Source organism: Oncorhynchus nerka, linkage group LG14 (assembly GCF_034236695.1).
Source record: "Oncorhynchus nerka isolate Pitt River linkage group LG14, Oner_Uvic_2.0, whole genome shotgun sequence".
In the NCBI taxonomy this organism is placed as follows: domain Eukaryota; kingdom Metazoa; phylum Chordata; class Actinopteri; order Salmoniformes; family Salmonidae; genus Oncorhynchus; species Oncorhynchus nerka.
In genome coordinates this window covers 75,667,368-75,689,381 of record NC_088409.1, presented here as the reverse complement: position 1 = coordinate 75,689,381, position 22,014 = coordinate 75,667,368, and the positions used below count along the sequence as shown (strand labels likewise).

At 41.8% G+C, this 22,014-nt stretch overlaps 1 protein-coding gene across 1 annotated transcript in view; it reads left to right on the top strand.

Annotated features, from left to right (window-relative positions):
- The window catches only part of kirrel3b (kirre like nephrin family adhesion molecule 3b), a 212,673-nt gene that overhangs the window by 160,448 nt on the left and 30,211 nt on the right, over nt 1–22,014 (top strand). Inside the window, exons 4-6 of the mRNA XM_029681287.2 lie at nt 6,293–6,450; nt 12,209–12,359; nt 20,530–20,635. Of these exons, the coding sequence (XP_029537147.2) occupies nt 6,293–6,450; nt 12,209–12,359; nt 20,530–20,635 (415 nt within the window). The remainder of the gene's footprint in view (nt 1–6,292; nt 6,451–12,208; nt 12,360–20,529; nt 20,636–22,014) is intronic.

Genomic DNA, 22,014 nt, shown 5'->3' with positions numbered 1-22,014 from the left:
TACCTGCCCATTGTTTGTTCAGGCAGTACTTACAGTACGTCTGAGTGAGCCTTTTGTTTTGTGAGGGGATTGCCCCTGCGTCCCTAAATGGGGAACCCACAGTGGAAGATTGAGGTGTGCAGATGGAGAGCATGCCACCTGTGCAAATCAGTTAGCAAAGAGATGACACTGGTTCTCATTCTACTCAGAGATCCTCTGTGTCATCCTTGTGACAGACATCAGACACATGGTGGAAATGAAAAAAGGCCTGTCGGAGGCAGCCAAGCGTGTCTTTCTCCTCTTTGTCTGTTTTCCATCCAGCCTTGACACAACACCGCCTGTCTCCCAGAGCAGAGCACACGACTCAAAAGCGTAACGACAATCTGTGTGCGCTGCCGTGGACCTCTGCGTTTGGAGTTTTCCATGCATTAAATGTTAACCTTCACTACAGCGGCACTTAGATCCTCTCTGATGGAAACCTTATGGATGGTTAAAGGCTAAACTATTATCAGTTTTACAGGCCAAGATGGGTCAATAATGTCTCTAGGAGATGGGTTGGAAATAGCCTTTAAACAATTACACTCTTTCACATTCTGCATCGCACCACTTCCTGGCCGTACTGTACCTACTGGGCACAGACATCAATTCAATGTCTATTCCACATTGGACCAACATAATTTCATTGAAATGACGTGGAAACAACGTTGATTCAACCAGTGTGCACCAAGTGGGTATGTGGTTTCTGTAAGCCTTGAGCTGTCATGTTCTACGGTAGAACGTCAACACATTTAGCTTATATTAGTTCACAGCCATTGCTCTTCCTTGATGTCCTGGTATTGTGACTGGAGTGGTGACAGTCAATACCAGCCTGAATCCACAACCCACTTACTCCATCTTTAATATGCATGTCTGCGCTGTCGTCAGTCACATAGTGTTAGGCTCTCAGCGAACTCCAAATGAAGCAGGTTTTCCTCTCAATTGGCCCTTCAGAAGATGGGAGCCTTGCATACCTCAAACAACTTGACAGTTAATTAATGTTTCAGCAGCATTGAGTGAGCACTGACAGCAAGCCAATAACACTGGATGTCTGGAAGCTACTATCATCTCTCCATCTCTGTTCCTCACTATTATTCATATTTTCATAAACAAATGAGATGGTTGGTTGGTCAGTATGCAAGCTGATCAGACAGGGCTTCTCTAATTCTGGTGACAAATGAGGATAAAGCTTGTTTCCAATCTCACACCACAATATTACCATACCACAATGTATGTCCATTGGTTCAGATACGCAAATATCTTTGTCTTCTAAATAAGACCCAGCATTTCTAAATTCCACAAACTCGTGTAACTTTGCATCATGAAGAACACCAGGTCAAAAAGTCATGAAATAACTGCAAAATGTTCTGTACAAATAAAAGGTTGCACACTATATCACTGTTGCCAGAGGCATTTGAAGAGGCAGGAATGTGTCAATGGTTCTGGTCTAGAAACAGGTTGGAGATTTTCCTGAGATTTGAGTCACAAGGTTCCACAAGTCCGGACTCAACTGGCGAAGCAGAAAAGCAGCCCATTTCCCCAGTGCTCGCCTGTTGCACAATCTCAAACTTTGTCAAATCAATTCAAAGGTTATTTGTCACGTGCGCTAAATACAACAGGTGTAGACCTTACAGTGAAATGCTTACTAATAGGCTCTAACCAATAGTGCAAAAAAAGGTATTAGGTGAACAATAGGTAGGTAAAGAAATAAAACAACAGTAAAAAGACAGGCTATATACAGTAGCGAGGCTATAAAAGTAGCGAGGCTACATACAGACACCGGTTAGTCAGGCTGATTGAGGTAGTATGTACATGTAGATATGGTTAAAGTGACTATGCATATATGATGAACAGAGAGTAGCATCAGAGTAAAAGAGGGTTTGGTGGGTGGTGGGTGGGACACAATGCAGATAGCCTGGTTAGCCACTGTGCGGGAGCACTGGTTGGTCGGCCCAATTGAAGTAGAATGTACATGAATGTATAGTTAAAGTGACTATGCATATATGATAAACAGAGTAGAGCAGCAGTGTAAAAAGAGGGGTTGGGGGGCACACAATGCAAATAGTCTGGGTAGCCATTTGATTACCTGTTCAGGAGTCTCATGGCTTGGGGGTAAAAACTGTTGAGAAGCCTTTTTGTCCTAGACTTGGCACTCCGGTACCGCTTGCCATGCTGTAGTAGAGAGAACAGTCTATGACTGGGGTGGCTGGGTCTTTTACAATTTTTAGGGCCTTCCTCTGACACCACCTGGTGTAGAGGTCCTGGATGGAAGGCAGCTTAGCCCCAGTGATGTACTGGGCCGTACGTACTACCCTCTGTAGTGCCTTGCGGTCAGAGGCCGATCAGTTGCCGTACCAGGCAGTGATGCTCTCGATGTTGCAGCTGTAGAACCTTTTGAGGATCTCAGGACCCACGCCAAATCTTTTTAGTTTCCTGAGGGGAAAAGGCTTTGTCGTGCCCTCTTCACAACTGTCTTGGTGTGTTTGGACCATTCTAGTTTGTTGTTGATGTGGACACCAAGGAACTTGAAGCTCTCAACCTGCTCTACTACAGCCCCGTCGATGAAAATGGGGGCGTTCTCGGTCCTCCTTTCCTTGTAGTCCATAATAATCTCCTTAGTCTTGGTTACATTGAGGGATAGGTTGTTTTTCTGACACCACCCAGCCAGGTCTCTGACCTATAGGCTGTCTCGTCGTTGTCGGTGATCAGGCCTACCACTGTTGTGTCATCTGCAAACTTAATGATGGTGTTGGAGTCGTGCCTGGCCATGCAGTACAGGAGGTGAGTACAGGAGGAGACTGAGCACGCACCCCTAGGGAGCTCCAGTGTTGAGGATCAGCGTGGCAGATGTGTTGCTACCTACCCTCACCACCTGGGGTGGTCCGTCAGGAAGTCCAGGAACCAGTCACAGAGGGATGTGTTTAGTCCCAGGATCATTAGCTTAGTGATTAGCTTTGAGGGTACTATGGTGTTGAACGCTGAGCTGTTGTCAATGAATAGCATTCTCACATAAGTGTTATTTTTGTCCAGGTGGGAAAGGGCAGTGTGGAGTGCAATAGAGATTGCATCATCTGTGGGTCTGTTTGGGCGGTATGCAAAATGGAGTGGGGTCTAGGGTTTCTAGGATAATGGTGTTGATGTGAGCCATTACCAACCTTTCAAAGCACTTCATGGCTACAGATGTGAGTGCTACGGGTCTGTAGTCATTTAGGTAGGTTGCCTTTGTGTTCTTGGGCACAGGGACTATGGTGGTCTGCTTGAAACATGTTGGTATTACAGACTTAATCAGAGACATGTTGAAAATGTCAGTGGAGACACCTGCCAGTTGGTCAGCACATGCCCGGAGCACGTGTCCTGGTTATCCTTCTGGCCACGCAGCCTTGTGTATCTTGACCTGTTTAAAGGTCTTACTCACGTTGGCTACGGAGAGCATGATCACACAGTCACCTTGAACAGTTGATGCTCTCATGCATGCCTCAGTGTTGCTTGCCTCGAAGAGAGCATAGAAGTGATTTAGCTTGTCTGGTAGGCTCGTGTCCACAGGTCTACTATGACTCCCATAGGATGTTAACTAGGCAGTGCTCATTGTTTCTGAGGAATGGTTGAAAGTGTAGATCCTGCTGAAAATGGATTGTTTAGTACTGTAAAGCTCAAACATGAACGGAAGACCAACCATTAAAGTGATATCTGGAACGTTAGTATAATTTCAGCCAGTAGTTTTGAAAGTGGTGCTGGAGGCAAAACAGGTCCCTGTTTTTTGTACACTATAGTACGTCATCCAATTGTGTACTACATCTATTCCGTATGATATATTACGTTTTTTTTTTTTTTTTATACAATGTTATTTATTTTGCAATTTCGCATATGTTTTGAATACAAATCGTACAATATGTTACAAATGTGTTGTGCCTAAGATCCTGGGCTGCATCTGTAACCCCCTAAGGTCCACACCCCAGCAGGAATTGAATTAGCATAATAAACAAATCCTCACAAATATCTGTCAGTTTAAGCTAGAAATATCTGTTTTTTAGCATTCGATGCGTCTCAATCCACCACATCCACCTACAGTATATGGATACTGTTTAGTGACAAAAATAAGGGCTTGAATACATATTTAAAATAAAAAAAATCTTGATCTTTCTTATATCTCTCAGATAATATTCTGCATGAATCTGCTGGGAGCTAACCAACCATGTTCAATGTTAGCTAGCTAACATTAGGCTCTAACTAGCCAAGCAAACAGTTCTGGGATACAAATAATAATGTTATACACTTTACGTTAGCTAGGGAGCCAGCCAGCTAACGTTAGCTAGCAAGCTAACAGTACATTTTAGCTTGAAATGAAACCACTTTCTGTCAAAACTTTTTAAACGTGTCATATCTGAAAAAGTCTAGTGTTAGCTAGGTACAATCTTACCCGTATACATCATGGATGATGGACGAGTCTCCATGTCACAGATGCCATGCCACGGTTGCCCTTAGTTTGAAGATGTAATCCGGAGACATGTGTTTTCTCCATCTCTTTAGCGATCATACTCCAATTCCACTGATTTCAAATCTCGATCCTCCAGAAGGTGGAGAGCAACACTTATGCAGCTCCACTACACAATACATTTTTTTAAAGCCACGTCGACAGGATTACCAACACAGACTGACCAGCTCAAATAGACAGAAGCCTTCAATTTGGCCGACCAATCTGAACTCCTCTCTCGGCATGTCCATCCCATCCATTATCTCAGCCAATCATGGCTAGTGGAAAGGTTGCTGACTTTTTCTGTGATTTAACCAACAAGGTTTGTAATTTAACAATTTTATTCGTATTTACAGATGGCATACAAGTTTGTTATTAAGGCACATGAAAGTGCACATGTTTCAGAAGACATTTCTGCCAAAAAAAACACATTTAGATTTTAAACAATTATAATAAACATTAAAGTGGCTCTTTTGTGAAGTCGTGAGTTGTGACATATGCCTAGTGTATGTCTAAGGTTTTAGACCGATCCAATGAACCTTTGTATTTCAGTTCATTTAAAAAAATAAAGACTGCCCAAATGTGCCTAATTTGTTTAGTAATAACTTTATGTTCAAAATTGTGCACTCTTCCTTTACTGTAATAGCTACTGTAAATTGGACAGTGCAGTTAGAATGTAATATTTCTGACATTATCAGATGTCTATGTACTTGGAAATGTTATTGTTACTTTCAACCTCATGCTAATTGTATTAGCCTACATTAGCTCAACCGTCCCGTGGAAGGGACACCGATCCCGAAGAAGTTCCATATAGCTTAGTAGAACCCCCATTATCCATAAAATCATTCAGCAGTGTAACACACTATCCATAGTTCCCCCTTTTTCATACCAACCCTTGGCTGTTTGACAGAAGACCCCCGCCACCCTCTCTCTCCGACCCTCTCACTCTTGCAGGCGAATATGCCAGCTGCTAGTAGCCTTTGATTTCATCATGCCCCAGATCTGCACTGTAATGAGTGTGCAGGCCAATCAATAATTCACGGGAGTTGAATAAAAAGTGGGTGATCAGCATGTGTGTAGAAAGCAGAATGTAATCAGTGCCAATCAGGGGCCTGCATTCTGCATCCACCACGATCTTCCTCTATCTGTCTTTTTTTCCAGTGAATGACGACTGACTGCCATTCCCTGGCAAACTGTCAATTCTATTCAAAGTTTTGATTGCCCCAATTGTCTCCATGTATGGACATGTGAAAGTCATGATTAAATTGCAGCAGTGTCTGTATCATCCATTCACATTGTCAGTAACAGCACAAAGCTGAACTGTGCTTTGGATTTCTGAGGCAGCTTATTCTCATTCCATTGTTGCTTGCAAGCCACATGTATGACGTGACCAACATCTGCCCAATGTTCCTCTGACATCGCTGCATCAGTGAACATGGACACAAGATATTTCAATTTCACAGGAGAGAAAAGGAAAACAAAACTGAAACCACTCACCTCGCCTGTCTCTCACAAAGCTGTATTTTATTTGAAGAAATATCTCTGTTCTTGCCTCGTACAGGTATTATTTAAAAATAGCAAACAGGCAGTTTTACACAGCTGCAGACCTCACCTTTTATGAACCTTCTTATGTCCAAGACATGTCTTCTATCAATCCAATGGATGAGTCTGATGCTTGACCAATACCTTTATCAGTGAACATATGACACGCTGACCTGAAAACAACAGTTGTTGTTGTATACAAGTATATGTCATTACATGTTTACATCATAGCTAGAACACAATGCTTTTCTGTTTTCCCTCCAGTGCCTCCTGAAGACCCAGTGATCAGTGGTGGTCCGGTGGTGAGCCTGAGAGCAGGAGATCCCCTAAACCTGACCTGCCACGCTGACAACGCCAAGCCAGCCGCATCAATCATCTGGATCCGCAATGGAGAGGTTCTCAATGGAGCCATGTACTCCAAGGTAAGCATCGAGGTGTGTAATACACAGTTTGTTTTTTAAGGTTGGAGGGAGGGTTGGGGTTTTTTGAGGGTGAAGTGGTTAGACAGTTACCCATTCCTATAGATAGAAAGCAAAAGCCCTCATTCATTATTACCGGCAAAGTGAACCAAACACTATTTTCTTCCACGTAATAGGTTACGTCACTCATCAAATTCCAGTTGACAATCCTTTCCTTGAAGTTTGTTGTGAATAGCCACCAAGGGCTCCTGACTGGCGCAGTAGTCTAAGACACTGCATCTCAGTGCAAGAGGCATCACTGCAGTACCTGGTTCAAATCCAAACTGCTTCACATCAGTCCGTGATTGGGAGTTACATAGGGCGGCGTACAATCTTCCCAGTGTTGTCTGTGTTTGGCTGGGTTATGTGTTCTTAACTGAGTTGCCTAGTAAAATAAAAAGCACTAGCCATCTGTGATGGGTGATTACCTGTGCCATCTGTAAACTGTGTCTCAGCATTCAGCCAAGTTTGATTGGAATAAAATATCCTGAAAATCCAAGGTCTTCCCTGGGATATCTAAAGGATGTTTGTCATCTTCGCACACCTAATGCTTCTACTCAATCAAGCAGATGGTGGACGATAAGAATGGAAGTTGCTGACTCTCGAGCATCTTCGCTGTCTCCTAGGTGCCCTGCTTCTCTCTTTTCAGTGGCAGGATCCATAAAGAGATCCGTTCAGTCCCTTTTCTGTTGGAGAAGCCATCCCTGATCCCTGCCAACCAACCCTAGCCTTCAACTCAACCATCATTCCACCACACGTAATGCCACACAACACTGCCTTCGGACCTCTCTGGCACTTCAATGACACTAACTCGCAGGCTAAACTTGTAATGAACCCCACTGTGTGAGTTTCCATATAAACGAGGAGCGTGAGCGGGCACCAACTCTCTCTCCGCTGTCTCATCCCATTATCAACTTTTTCCATAGAGCAGATACATTCTATTGATTGGGCTGGGATACGGCACAAGCAATTTGAATAAAACGATTGCCGGAGGTGGCGTTTGCTAATAATAGGGGGATAGCGTGCTTCCTGCCTGCACTTCCTCTTTCTGAAACAGCAGCAGCAGCGATGTGGGGACATTGTAGCCCAGCTGATGGATGGCAGCAGCAGCTGAGCCATGCAGTCTCTAGACACAGCCCTCCTTCATATCACTACCATTAAAAAGAAATGTGTTCAATTAGAAGCGGATGATTGTCTCCTGAAAAATGGAGCTTTTGAGAGGATAATTGGCCGTCCTGCCTCACCCCACGCCTCGCTCCACACCCCACAGATGATGGGAGGTAATGTGGCCAGATGTGCCAGAGTGAGGTGGGAGTTTCCTGATGATGGCTTCCCAGGATGGCTTTGAACCCCATAGATCCCTCAATATCCAAATGGATCAATTATCTATCATTTACCTTTCATTAAGGTGTTACTTTGTGGTAAGTTATTGGACTTGATATGATCATAGTGTATGAAGCAGTTATTAAAAATATCTGGTTATAGTGCATGTGAATGGGATTGAGTATGGGCTTGACCTGGTACCTATGGATGTACATTGTTGTACTCGTTGCATACGTTGTGAGGAGGCCTAGTAGAAGCTTCAGATGGTGGAAACATCTGAATTTGAGAACAAGGTCTCATATCTAAACCCTAACACTCCTGTAGTCGGTTCGATTCCCACGGGAGACTAGTACTAAAATGTATGAACATGAATGCACTCACTACTGTATGTTTCTCTGGATAAGAGTGTCTGCTAAATGACTCAAATGTATCATGTAAATGTAAACCCAAACTACATTTCAGTCAGCTCCTCATGGATGGACTGGTGAAAAACATAAGGGGTATAACAGTAGGAACAGCCAGAGGGACGAGGGAATCTATTGCTCGGTGAAACATTCAAATGCATGACACAAAAAAGGAAGTTCTGCTTATCGTCCCTCTCTTCCTCCACAGATAAGTTTCCCTGCTCATTCCTCCCCTACTCCCCCACAAACCTTCAAAGACGCTTCTTTATCTGTCGTTCAATTTCATTATTTTCCTCCTAACCTTCATCTCAGCAAAGTTTTCTGTATAATTAGAGAGATTTCCTTTTAAAAGGTACTGCTCACCACCAAGTGAGGCGGGGGGAAATCATCCCGGGGAAAAGAAGATCATTAACTTTAGAGAGTGTATTATACATGTCACATTTTTCACATTCAAGAGACAGAGTTCTCAGTAGTTGATCTGCATATTAATCTATAATACCCCTTATTTTTTCCAGTATTTCTATATTACTCGCTACATTTAACCTGTTTCAAATCATTAAAAAACGATCAGTCTCTCTCTCTCTTTCATTGTTTTTCTCTCTTATCAATGTAATTAACCTCACTAGCTTTGTGCAAGATACATTTAAACTAGGCCTTAGGTGCACTAAAAGAGTAATATAATTAATATTGTTAAACAGAATTGTAGAAAATATCTGTCTTTTAGGTAGTAGGATTAGATAAGTTAATCAAATAAGACCTCTTTAATCCCATGACCAGAACAATTATGTATATATATTATTTTCTCTTTTGTAGAAATAGGTAGTACAAAGCTTATGCAAAATATCTTACTCCTAAGTTAAATTAATATCCAGTATTGAGATTTGAAATGAGCTTCTGGTGTGGTCTGCAATTAAACAAATGCTGATTTAATTTAACCTGGAGCTACTTTTCAAGTTTGGACATATCAAAGGCTCGTTAGATTAACATCAGAATATTAATGTCAGCCAAATTATTAGACATCCCTCTGAGCCTCCCTTCTTATTCCCTTTCACTGGGATTCTAACCTAAACTAATCAAGGAATTTCAGACATACCTGCAAGGTGAAAACTGTCCATCTTTTATTTGTATAAGCCTTCCTGTTAATTGTAATAAACAGAAAAACAATTAGTGTAAAGGTTAGGTAAAACAATATACAGCTTGTCAGAATTTGATTATTTACTACAAAACTTGCAGGTATTCCTGAAAAATCAAAAAAGCTCCATATTTATCAGTAGAAATGTAACCAGCATTATCACTATACTATAGGTGTCACGTTCTGACCATAGTTCTGTTATTTTATTCTTTGTTTTAGTATGGTCAGGGCGTGAGTTGGGGTGGGCAGTCTATGTTGGTTTTTCTATGTTGGTTTTTGTGTTCGGCCTAGTATGGTTCTCAATCAGAGGCAGGTGTCGTTAGTTGTCTCTGATTGAGAATCATACTTAGGTAGCCTGGGTTTCACGTTTGGTTTGTGGGTGTTTGTTTCCGTGTGAGTGTTTTGGGCCACACGGTACTGTTTCGGTTTTCGTTTTGTTCACATCGTTTATTGTTTTGTATTTCAGTGTTCAGTTCGTATTGAATAAATCATCATGAACATTCATCAGATCCTTCTTCCACCTCTGAATGCCGTTACAATAGGTTCTCCCATATTCACTCAATATGACCTACTGCCTCTGCCCCCTTATCCCATATCTTAAAGAGCAACTTTCACTTTCTCATTCTCCATTTTTCAGTTACTTTTTTAACTTGGGAAAGGTATTCTCCTCACATGCTCCAGGCAGTGATATGAGAAATCATCAATTTGTAATTCGGGCTATTTTAAAACAGCTAGTGCTTGGGTGTTGAGTTCTATACTGTAGCTGGGCCTGTACAAGATGAATGACTTCAGACAGGTCCAGAGCTATGAGAGAAACAAGCCTGATGGTGTCAGAAAGGATATTACATTGACACATCCCACTGTTGACAGATAATATGTTCTGCTTTAGGGGTGAGTGCCAGGCCTTTTGTAGCCTGGTTAGATATGAGACACTTCACAAAGGCATTTTGTTTTAATGCAAATGCAGAAGAACAATATATGTACAGTATCTTTACGCTATTTTGCGTATTCCTAACATACATATTATTTCACTCCAAGACAATAGTATTTTTTCTTGGCTAGGTACAGGTAACACTTGAGTAAATGAGGGATACAAATTCTATTGAAAGCAGGTGCTTCCACACAGGTGTAGTTTCTGAGTTAATTAAGCAATTAACATCCCATCATGCTTAGGGTCATGTATAAAAATGCTGGGCAGTCCGTTATTTCGGCCATTATGGCTATGCTCCCATAGGATGACAATGCCCCCGGCGACAGGGCATGAGTGGAGAATTATTAGTTTGATGAGCATGAAAATGATGTAAACCATATGCTATGGAAATCTCAGTCACCAGATCTCAACCCACTTATTTGAGATTCTGGAGCAGAGCCCGAGACGGTGTTTTTCACCACCATCAACAAAACACCAATTGATGGAATTTCTTGTAGAAGAATGGTGTTGTATCCCTCCAATAGAGTTCCAGACGCTTGTAGAATCCATGCCAAGGTGCAAGGAAGCTGTTCTGGCTCGTGGTGGCCCAACGCCCATTTAAGACATTTTGGTAGTTTCCTGTATTTCTTAAGAAGACTTATGAAGATGGTGAAAAGGCATACATGTACTGTATGTAAAAACCTCCAAACTAATATAATGCTAGGTTCCATAACACTTTAATATGCAGTCAGTGTGTGGCATATCTAGCTGGGTTTCTGCTATTATGCGGCAACCTGTCAATAACTTTCATTGTGACATGCCTTAATATCTAAGGATTATTGCTGTTAAATATATATATTGTCACCTTTGGCGAACTTACAGAGATTATTATATACACGGAATTGTGGAGAGCCTGTTTCAGAGGGTAGCTGTCAACTTTCCTCCCACGTGAGTCATAACCTTGGTTTGAAAAGTACATAAAGTACATCCTCAAAGGAAGTTCTCATCAGAGCTCCTCATAGTGCTGCTGTAAATAAAGGGGTTCATCACAACCTATTTGTTTGTGAGTTGAGTAATTCAATTGTGAATAAACTGTAGAAAAATTGCAGAGGAGCATTTTGTTTTGCGGTTATAGTGGGACACACACACACACACACGCACGCACACAAAGCATCAAAGGAGTTTATATAATGAAGAGCAACATGTCCTAACTTGGCCTTTGCCTGACATGTCCTCTATAGCTGGACCTCTATAAGTGAAAATAAAACCGATTTCTTTGCTCATATCATAGTGTGGAACCGGCAGAGCCAAGAAAATAATATGATATTGGAAGAGATTCTACTGTGAATCCCAGTAGTTTATTTGTAAAGCTAACCCAGGGGTTGTGTAATGGACAGTATCTTTGTATAGAGCACCAACAGAGTATTATTTGAAGCAGTATCAGTCTTGGCTTTGTGGTTGGCCACACAGTGCCCCTGGCATGGCCAATTTGTTCTGGTGGGTGAGCGTGCACTGTGGCATGGTGGTTATAGGGTACCCACAGTCCTCCCTGAGCACCAGGCAAGGCAGAATTGTACCGGGCAGCCAGATGGCTCTCACAATGCGAGCAGGGCTGCAGCTCAGAGGATGAGCACTGAAAAGAGAATTGATTTCCTTTGTGGTGTATGACAAGCCATGCGCCAGAGCACAACTCTCCAGTCACACAAAAGAGGGTCAAAAACAGATTTCTTTTCTCGGATCAATCAGCCTTAGAGCAAGACTACAGGCTTGAGCTTGCCAGGGGTTTACTTGTCTGTGTTGTCCACAGGGGCATCCAGGGCATTCAGGTGAATTGCTGCATTTGCGTACCAGGCCTTGAGTTTAGATTTATGGTTTTATTCAGAATGTTCCACTCTCTCCACTACCACGTCATCAGTGAACTCTAAACTCTTTCCTTTTCTCTTTTCCTCTCAGACACTGCTTCGTGATGGAAGGAGGGAGAGTACGGTTAGCACCCTCTACCTGTCTGCATCCAACATCGAGACAGGCCAGCAGATCATCTGTCGAGCATCTAACAAGGCTGTGCCCAACGGCAAAGAGACCAGCGTCAACATCGACATCCAGCGTGAGTTTCCCCTCCTCTAAAGGCCTATAATCTGGTCCCTGACAAAACGTTAGTGTGCCCCAGGGTATTTCCCACCACAGTATCAGCCCCTGACTCGATGGATAATAAGTTTCTTTATGTTTACCATTTCTACTTGAAAGAGGTATTTTGAGCACAAAGAGGCCATTTTGACAGTTGCAGTTATAAACATCTAGATTCATTGGAATAAGCTCTGATGCATATGCTTAATTGGTTTTGGGTTTGCATTTGTTGTGTGGGTTGGTATGAGATCACCTTGTTGTTTCCAGCGATGAAATATCACTAGACCCGTCTGTCTTAAGTGAATGGGATTTTTTCTTTGCTCCAAATCTTTCCGCGGCATTGTGCACATATCCCTGGCTCTTTTATTTCCTCTCCTATGCTATAAATCTTTACGAGAGCATGCACAATTCCTCTCCAAAATAGGAAAAGTAAGCCCAGCGTGTAAAACACATTGAGCTTCAATTGTCAGAGAATCTTTTTCGATCAAGAACTATTCACAGTACGAGTTTGATTCTGAACAAAGGGATTTCGCATCAGCCCCCTTCAACACCATTAAGTAAGACTAATAAAGCAGAAAATGCTATTTAGAGATCCATTACAAGTGACGGCTCCATTCTTTTCATTATGTATGCCACGAGAGGCGCATTCCGGCTCAATGCCAGCATGCAGGCGAATGGAGGCGCCGGTATACAAATGATTAACAGTTGTTGGTGTTTGCATCCCTCGCAGTTTGTTCTAATGTTTTTGTCATGCAAAGTGAGAGGAAGTGTGGTGTGATTGCGTGAAACGGAGAGAAGTGAGGAGCTGTGTTACGATGTCTCTTCCCTCCTCGCTCCAAATGGGGTTCCTGACGTCTTGACGCAAGGCTTAACAATGGGAAGAGTAGTTGCTAACAAATAATCCCGGAAAACGATCTTTGCAACTTGCAAAACTGGGGCTTCGACTACAGCTTTTCACAGGGTGAAGAACAAATGAGTGTGAGCAAGAGGATATTGACTAGCGTCATGTTGCGTCCCACTCACCTTTTGTGTTACCCCAGGCCTCTCACTCACCTTCTGCCACTCTCCACCTCCACCTCCACTCTTGGCATGTGGACAGGTAGCGGGGCTGGTGTTCCTCACCTCTGTCTCCGGTGCTCACGCTGAGATTCACACTAATTAAGCCACACAAGAAATAAAAGGCACTTTAATTTATGTTTGAGTCATTGGTGCAATTGAATAACTTCCGATGCTGACTCATTTGATTATTGGGTTCATGCCTCGGCGACTGGATATGAAACGCTCAAAATACACTGTTGAAAATATCATTCAGAGGAAAATGAGAACGATGAATACAAAGCTTGTGTGCAATGAAATACATATTACGAGGTGGATGGTGAAAGTTTAAACACTTGCTAGAGCTTATAGAATTAGATTCCAATGAGCATTTAAAGACAGCCTGAAGACCACTTGAGTGTGAATACAGACAAATACTTTTCTAATAGAGGAAGTGTGCAAAGAGAGTTATCCATCACGTTTTCAATTGCTACAATAGAAAACGGGTGTTGAATGAATAAATGATGGAGCGATTGGCTAGGGAGAGAGAGGTAGACATGCACCCTCTTTCCCCCCAAACCTCCCGTTGACAGAGTAGCCACCACAGAGGTCCTGTTCACCTCTCTACAGGGGTGCAGTGTGTAGGACAGGGGGCAGTAAATATTGATGAGAGACAGCTGTCTGCTCACAGGACAGGGAGGTACCAGGGGGAGTGAAATAGTGGAGAAAGGACCTAAATAAATAACTTTCACACCGAATTAGACACACAGAAATGTAAGACTAAGTCAAGCCATTTTGCAGGAGGATGCAAATTCCAAATTATTATTTTTTGGCCCCCACCCACTACCACCAGATCAAGGCTAAGCTAAGAGCATACATGACCATGTTCCCTTCAACTCTTGAGGGTTGCTTTAAACTCTCCTCAAAGCAAATATTCCATTGGACCACACACAACATTTAGGCCTGAATGGCTAACTTAATAGTACAATTGCTGTGTTACTGAAACAAACTCAAGATGAAAAGTGTGGAATAACGTACATTACAGCCATTTGTGTAGTCCATGTCAAGTACTAAGAAAAAAATCTATGCTTGTTGCCTTTGTGTGTTGTATCTCATATGTTATGACTGGTGAACAAGTGTTCCCAGGTCCCTCCAACAAAGGCTGGCAGGATCGATGCCAGTTCCAGGGGAATGAAGGCTATTAGTCCTGACTAGGCTTTCATGAAGGCTAGATACAGTACATAGTCTTTGAGGTGCTGGTGAAGCAACTACACATCCACACACCATGTCCTATTTTAGTTAGTCTGCTCCCCCTGCATGGAATTCTCTCTGGAACGCTGAGTATTTATCAAATCAAATCAAATTGTATTGGTCACATACACATGGTTAGTAGATGTTACTGCAAGTGTAGTGAAATGCTTGTGCTTCTAGTTACGACAGTGCAGCAATAACTAATGTAGTCTAACAATTCCACAACAACTACCTAATACACATAAATCTAATTTAGGTTGTGCTTTTGATTTATTTATCAATTTCAATGGAGGCCAGTTACAATGGGAGAGGAGAAGAGAGGATCATGGTGGAGAGGTTTGATAGTGATCTTCTGTCACAGATACAGAGTAATATTTTACGGTCATGAAGGCATGTGTCTGTGTGTGTGTTTCAGAGACGGGAAATAAACAGAGAGCAAAATAAAGAGAGAGAGAAAGATTGTCTTCAGTACCACGGTAGCCTAAGTACTGACAACAGAGGAAATGTTTCTCTATGTTAAAATGCTATTGAGAAAGAGAGGAAATGTTTTTTTGTGTGTAAATGCTATTGAGAAGGAGAGGAAATGTTTCTTTATGTTTAAATGCTATTGAGAAAGACAGGACATGTGTCTTTTTGTTTAAATGCTTTTGAGAAAGAGAGGAAATGTTTCTCTACTGTATGTTCAAATGCTATTGAGAAAGAGAAGACATTTTGCTCTATCTTCAAATGCTACTCAGAAAGAGAGAAAATGTTTATCTATGTGTAAATGCTATTGAGAAGGAGAGGAAATGTTTCTCTATGTTTAAATGCTATTGAGAAAGAGAAGAAGGATGTATGTGAGCACTTTGGTGCGTGTGTCTCCACGTATTAATTTTAGTGATTGTCTCTGTTCCCTTCATTTAAATTTGATTAATTGGATCTATGTGATAATGTCAGCTACAACAAAAGTAATACATGTTTTCATAGTTTTAACTCTGTGGATAACTTTTATTTTGGTCACCTTTCCCATTTAAAAGCCTTGACTCTCTCAGTCTAATTTTGAGTAATCTAAACATTACACCAAAACTTTACTGCACAGCGTAAGCCTGTGTCAAATCCAATACATTTTTGGGCCTTTATTTCCTTTATCACTTTAATGTGCTTGTGAATTACATTGGCCTCAGCATTTTCAGCTCAACACAAGTTCATACAGAGTTATCTGACCTGGAGGGTAAGCATATTAGTATCTAAACATGCAGGAGACAGGAGGCAGGGTGAGTTCAGGACCATGGACAGAGTGCAGACTTTAGTTGTGTGAGTGAGTACATTAGCTCACTGTAATTATTTGATAGCAGAGAGTTAGCCCATGGTTCTCTCTTAACTACACCATGACTTTGGGCATTCTTTATATTGTGCTCTGTAGACTTTTTTAGGGTAGGGCAAATCCTGAAAATCACATCCTCCAACTCTGAACCAAAGACACCACATAGCGAGCCTCATGATAATATCTTCAGCCTGGCTGGCTATGTGTTTATCTGTCTGTTGAGCTGCGTCCAACATGTGTGAACGGCATCCCACACACAAGGGGCGGGGTGAGGGTTAAGGCTAATGCGTTTGCATTGCAAATAAGTCGAGCAACGGCAAGGTAATGCCATTTGTTGAGACTAATCAATAGAAAACATGCAGATGTGTGGTGGGGGAGGATTTGTGTTTGTTACCCAGCTCCTCTTCATGCTCTCGTTGCCTAATCGAGCACATAATGACAAATTGATCTGGAAAAAAGAGAGGGAAACATGGGTTGGAATTAGTTTTGCCCACTAGTTCGAGTATGCCAGAGGTGTAATGATTTTATCATAAGGAATACAATTGGGAGCAGTGGCTCAATCTGGATTAATTGTATTGTTACTTTCATGTAAGGTTTTGAATGGAAATCAGTAGCATCTGTACCATCACTCAACTAAGCTATGCCCACCAGCCTCAACTGTTTTCTCTTCAAACTTTTGAAAGTAAACCATGTGTCGGATCTACTGTTGAACCTTCCAGGTATACTTGAAAATGTAAAAAGCCCAAACATATGGCCTACAGTCAGAATGGCAAAACATATGCCTGCATTGTGTGAGTGCATAAATAAATGCATGGTGTTGGCTTTGTGTGTTAGTCAAGCCGTGAACCTGCAGTTGTCTGCCCTTGTGTGCCCGCCTCCAGTAATACACTGGGTCAACCAGCAAGCTGCATCAATATCCGTATTGCTAGGGATATGCCACTGCCCTAGTTGTGAATAAACAGACTCCCCATCAGAACCAGCCGTTGCTCCTGGAGGCTTATCCTCATGGAGGAACAGCTGTGCACCCAAAGAGAGTTGAAATTGAGCTTTAAGAAAGGGAAGAAAGCAATTTACGTTGGCACCATCTCTGGGAAATCTAGAGAAGTTGGCTGATTGTTCAAAAACGCCATCTGCTCCTTTCTTTGAACTTCCGATCAAAAGCTGTCAGCAAACTACACTGTCTTCCTCTTTTTTTAGCCATGCTGTTGTTGTCACCACCACTGCCATCATTACCAGCGCTGCTATTCCCAGCTCCCCTCCCACCATCTCCATTTCACTCTCACGATGAATCTAACTTAGCGGCCCTTCATTTTGATGGGCCTGTCGCATGAAGCCTCAAATGAGCTCACTCCCACTCATGCATTTATACATCAAAGTGACAAACAGACTTCTTTATTAAGTGGCTGTGTCTGTCTGCATGAGGGTCAGGGGGCGACAAATTGGCATCCAGAGATCCCATCCCAGAGTCCCTCTCATCGGGTGTTTTGGCGGCCGTCACTCCCTTCCCCCTGTTCTCCAAGGACAGAGCTATCCAAGCAGAAGAGCCAAGTCACTCATCTTATTCACTTACAAAAGACATAATGGCATTATGCCTCAACGTCTCATAAGCAAGAGACAGTCGGGTGATTCTCTCATTCAGGGAGGGTCAGTCTTCACAGGATGATTGACTTGAAAGAACTACCAATCAGTAATAAAATAGACAGCATTGGGCCAAGATGCCCTCAGACCTTACTAGCAGCTGAACATTTTTAGTTTGGTATTACAGAGTCCAAGCATGCTATAAGGATAATGTTGGCAAGGTTGTAGGCCCATGGAAAAGCTCCCACCACAAAGCAAAGTAGCAGGGTAGACTGCCACCACCTCTACATCTGCCATTCTGCCTCTCTGCAGTTCCCTCTGCCTGCCAATTTGTCCTCTTAATTAGCTGGTCTTCCAGGATCCAGCATGTTGTTCCTACCTCCATTGGCCTGCAGGAGACCTGGCACGGGTGTGCGGGTTGTTGTGTGTTTGTAAGGGGGCATAGTGTCCCAAAAAGTCAAGGGAGCAGATGAGGGGTAAGCATGGCACCTGGACCACCCTCCCTCTGGGGTGCAGTGGCAGCTGAGCTTGCATAGAGCAGCTGCACAGTGTATTTCCCCTCCATACACACACACACACACACACACACACACACACACACACACACACACACACACACAGAGGGATGTATGCACACTTGCGCTCAAGAACACACACACACACACACACGGAAACACACACACACACACACACACACACACACACACACACACACACACACACACACACACACACACACACACATCAAGGTCCTGTGTTGCTCAGTTGGTAGAGCATGACACTTGCAATGTCAGGGTTGTGGGTTTGATTCCCATGGGGGACCAGTAAGGAAAAGCAGGCACTCACTACTGTAAATTGCTCAGGATAAGAGTGTCTTCTAAATGACTGAAATGTAATCTTCTTCTTACAACATTGGGAGGATTGGGCTGAGCAACAGCAATCTAAGTGTTCTCTCTGCTAGTGGCTGTGACACTGTAACCGCTGAATCCAAACAACTGGGCCCCTGGATGCTACATTAGTGTAATTGCACATGGAGACAGGACACCATCCAAATAGATGTTTGCTGCACCTGCACCAAACCCACTCTAACCCCTGGGATCTCCCTATTTTTCTCCATGATATATCAACTGCCATTTCTGCTAATTTTCTGATGTGCCTAAGGCTCTCCAAATGACATAACGACAGATGTGTAATTATTCTACTTCTTCAAAGTTTAAAGCTAGGGAGGTCTAAGGTCTGGAGAGTCTTTGGACCTTTCCAGTTTGAAATAATGATGTTGTAACATCTCGCTACACATTTCTATCATTCCTCATTCATGTATTCGTCTGTAGGCTGTAGGGTCAAGCCAAACGTATCATTGGAAACAACATCATGCCGTGGCAACTGCAATCATAATTCTGCAGATTTTGTTTTTTAAATAAAGTAGTCAAAAGTTTACTTCATGTATCGTGAATGATGGTGAGTGAGAAAGTTACACAAGGTCAAAGATCATGTTGGCATGCTTTGGGGGTGTGTTCTTTGACCCTCAATAACTTCCTCACTCATAATTTTTCACAATTAATTCAGGATTATCTGTAGTCATGGTAGCATCCACATTAATGTAGAAGTGTTTAGAAACATTCTATTCTTATTTACAATAAAAGTCTCTCCAAAATGACACAATACCTTATAACATTCATTTTCTATTGGGCACAAAGTATGCTACAGTATGAACATGGGACCAAATACTAAACTCCTTAGGGGTGTCAATAAATTTGACCTCTACCTTTTTGAGAAAAAAAATATCCCTTGTTAAACAAAATCTCTTTCTCTGAGCAATTCTTTGTATAAAATAATATAATTTCCCGCTTTTATTGTCAAACAATAGAACTCCGTATTATGAATTCTTTATTTTATACAGTCATTATTGCTCATCTTTATCAAGGGTGTCAATCATTTTGAAACCCACTGTATGTAGATATGATTAGTCATATAATTTATGGATATGCACTCATAGAAAGCTTCCCTCTAGCTTCCATGCCACCCCCTTTCCCAGCAGAGTTAGATTTCATCAAGCAAAGTTGAATCAAGGACTTGATTGAATTAAAAGCAATCTACATAAGATAGATATGGAAACGGCTTGGACAGTTGCCACAGTAGACGTTAAAAGGCAGTAGTCCATTTGGATTGAAGCAGCGGACATAGAGAAATGCAAGAGGGGCTATGTTCGTTGCTGCCGTGTTCCGTTAGTGATATCAGACAACCGTTGAGTCTCCCCATGACGTTCAGTGATGAGGCTTATACTGAAACACCATTGTTTTTTTAATCACTCAGACTGCCAGTGTTTGATGAGGCTTTTTGTCCCTCCAAACCCTTTACATACTTTACAGGCTATACCAATGGCCCTTTTATCAATGCTGGACGTCATTGAGAAATAGCTTGCCTCATTTGAAATGTTTAATCTGAACATAAAGGAGGACCAAAGTGGAGGATTAACCATTTGCCTTCAGAAATGAAAAGCGATTAAAACGTATATTCAAAAAGAATGCTATACCTTTGTCATTTAGATACATTTACTTGCTGTTTATTGAATTAACATAATCTATGTGTTTGCTATTTTAAGAGCAGTTTTAATTGTGTCTCAGTGTTTATTCATTTTTGCAATTAAAATGGAGTGTTTAGCAGGCAAATCACTGTTTCTATTAATCCTATTTTTTCAAATCGCCAATTACTGAAAAACTCATTATCAAGAGTTGCACTATTTGCTTTGATTTCATGTGTTTTTCTGCTATTTAATGTCTCTAATGAAGAAAAAAATAAGTATAGGTAGTGTATTTCCGCACCTGTGAAAATATATCACAACACAAATTACTGTAAGGGAAATATGCTGGTCTATGTTATATTAAAATGGCAAGGACGTTTCTGCAACCGCCCTAGATTACTGTAAGGCTGTTACGGGGGTCTTTTCTAATTGGTTGTCTGTCTCTGGTGTGTGTCCATTCAGATTTGCCACTTGTCAATCTGTCAGTGGAGCCTCAGCCCATTCTGGAAGGAACCCTGGTCCTGTTCCACTGCTCAGCCAAGGCTAACCCACCCGTCACACTGTACAGGTAAGATGACCAACAGTTGAAGTCGGAAGTTTACATACACCGTAGCCAAGTACATTTCAACTCAGTTTTTCACAATTCCTGACAATTCCTAGAAATAATTCCCTGTTTTAGGTCAGTTAGGATCACCACTTTATTTTTTAAGAATGTGAAATGTCAGAATAATAGTAGAGATAATGAATTATTTCAGCTTTTATTTCTTTCCTCACATTCTCAGTGGGTCAGAAGTTTACATGATACCAAATACTAACTGAGTGTATTGTCCTAAAATCGTTTAACTTGGGTCAAACATTTTGGGTAGCCTTCCACAAGCTTCCCACAATATTTTGGGTGAATGTTGGCCCATTCCTCCTGACAGAGCTGGTGTAACTGAGTCAGGTTTGTAGGCCTCCCTGCTCGCACATGCTTTTTCAGTTCTGCCCACAAATTTTCTATAGGGTTGAGGTCAGGGCTTTGTGATGGCCACTGCAATACCTTGACTTTGTTGTCAGGTTATGTCTATATAGGACTCGTTAAACTGTGGATATAGATACTTTTGTACATGTTTCCTCCAGCATCTTCACAAGGTCCTATGCTGTTGTTCTGGGATTGATTTGCACTTTTCGCACCAAAGTACGTTCATCTCAAGTAGACAGAACGCGTCTCCTTCCTGAGTGGTATGATGGCTACGTGGTTCAAATGTGTTTATACTTGCGTACTATTGTTTGTACAGATGAACGTGGTACCTTCAAATGTATGGAAATTGCTCCCAAGGATGAATCAGAAGCTTCTAAAGCCATGACATCATTTTCTGGAATTTTCCAAGCTGTTTAAAGGCACAGTCAATTTAGTGTATGTAAACTTCTGACACACTGAAATTGTGATACAGTGAGTTATAACTGTAATAATCTGTCTGTAAACAATTGTTGGAAAAATACTTGTGTCATGCGCAAAGTAGATGTCCTAACCGACTTGCCAAAACTATAGTTTGTTAACAAGAAATTTGTGGAGTGGTTGTAAAACAAGTTTTAATGACTCCAACCTAAGTGTATGTAAACTTCTGATTTCAACTCTACTTATACTGTACATGCACATAAAATGTCTGTCTGTCTGTCTGTCTCCACCCCTCTCTTATGATTGTCTGTATCAGATTATTTTCACTCTGAACTTGGTTCCTTGAGAAGACTGAACATGCTGTCTGGGAATTTTACTCTAAACTCCATTAGTAGTCTCTAAATGAGAAATGTATCATAGCAAATGATTTGTGGGCCAGACATCCTGCATTATGCAATACCCCATAATGAGAAAGAAAAACACTGAAACAAACTTCATATGATATACAAAGGTCCTCTCTGATAGATGTTGCTTATAGCAACACTTCAATGTTGATGGTATTAATCACT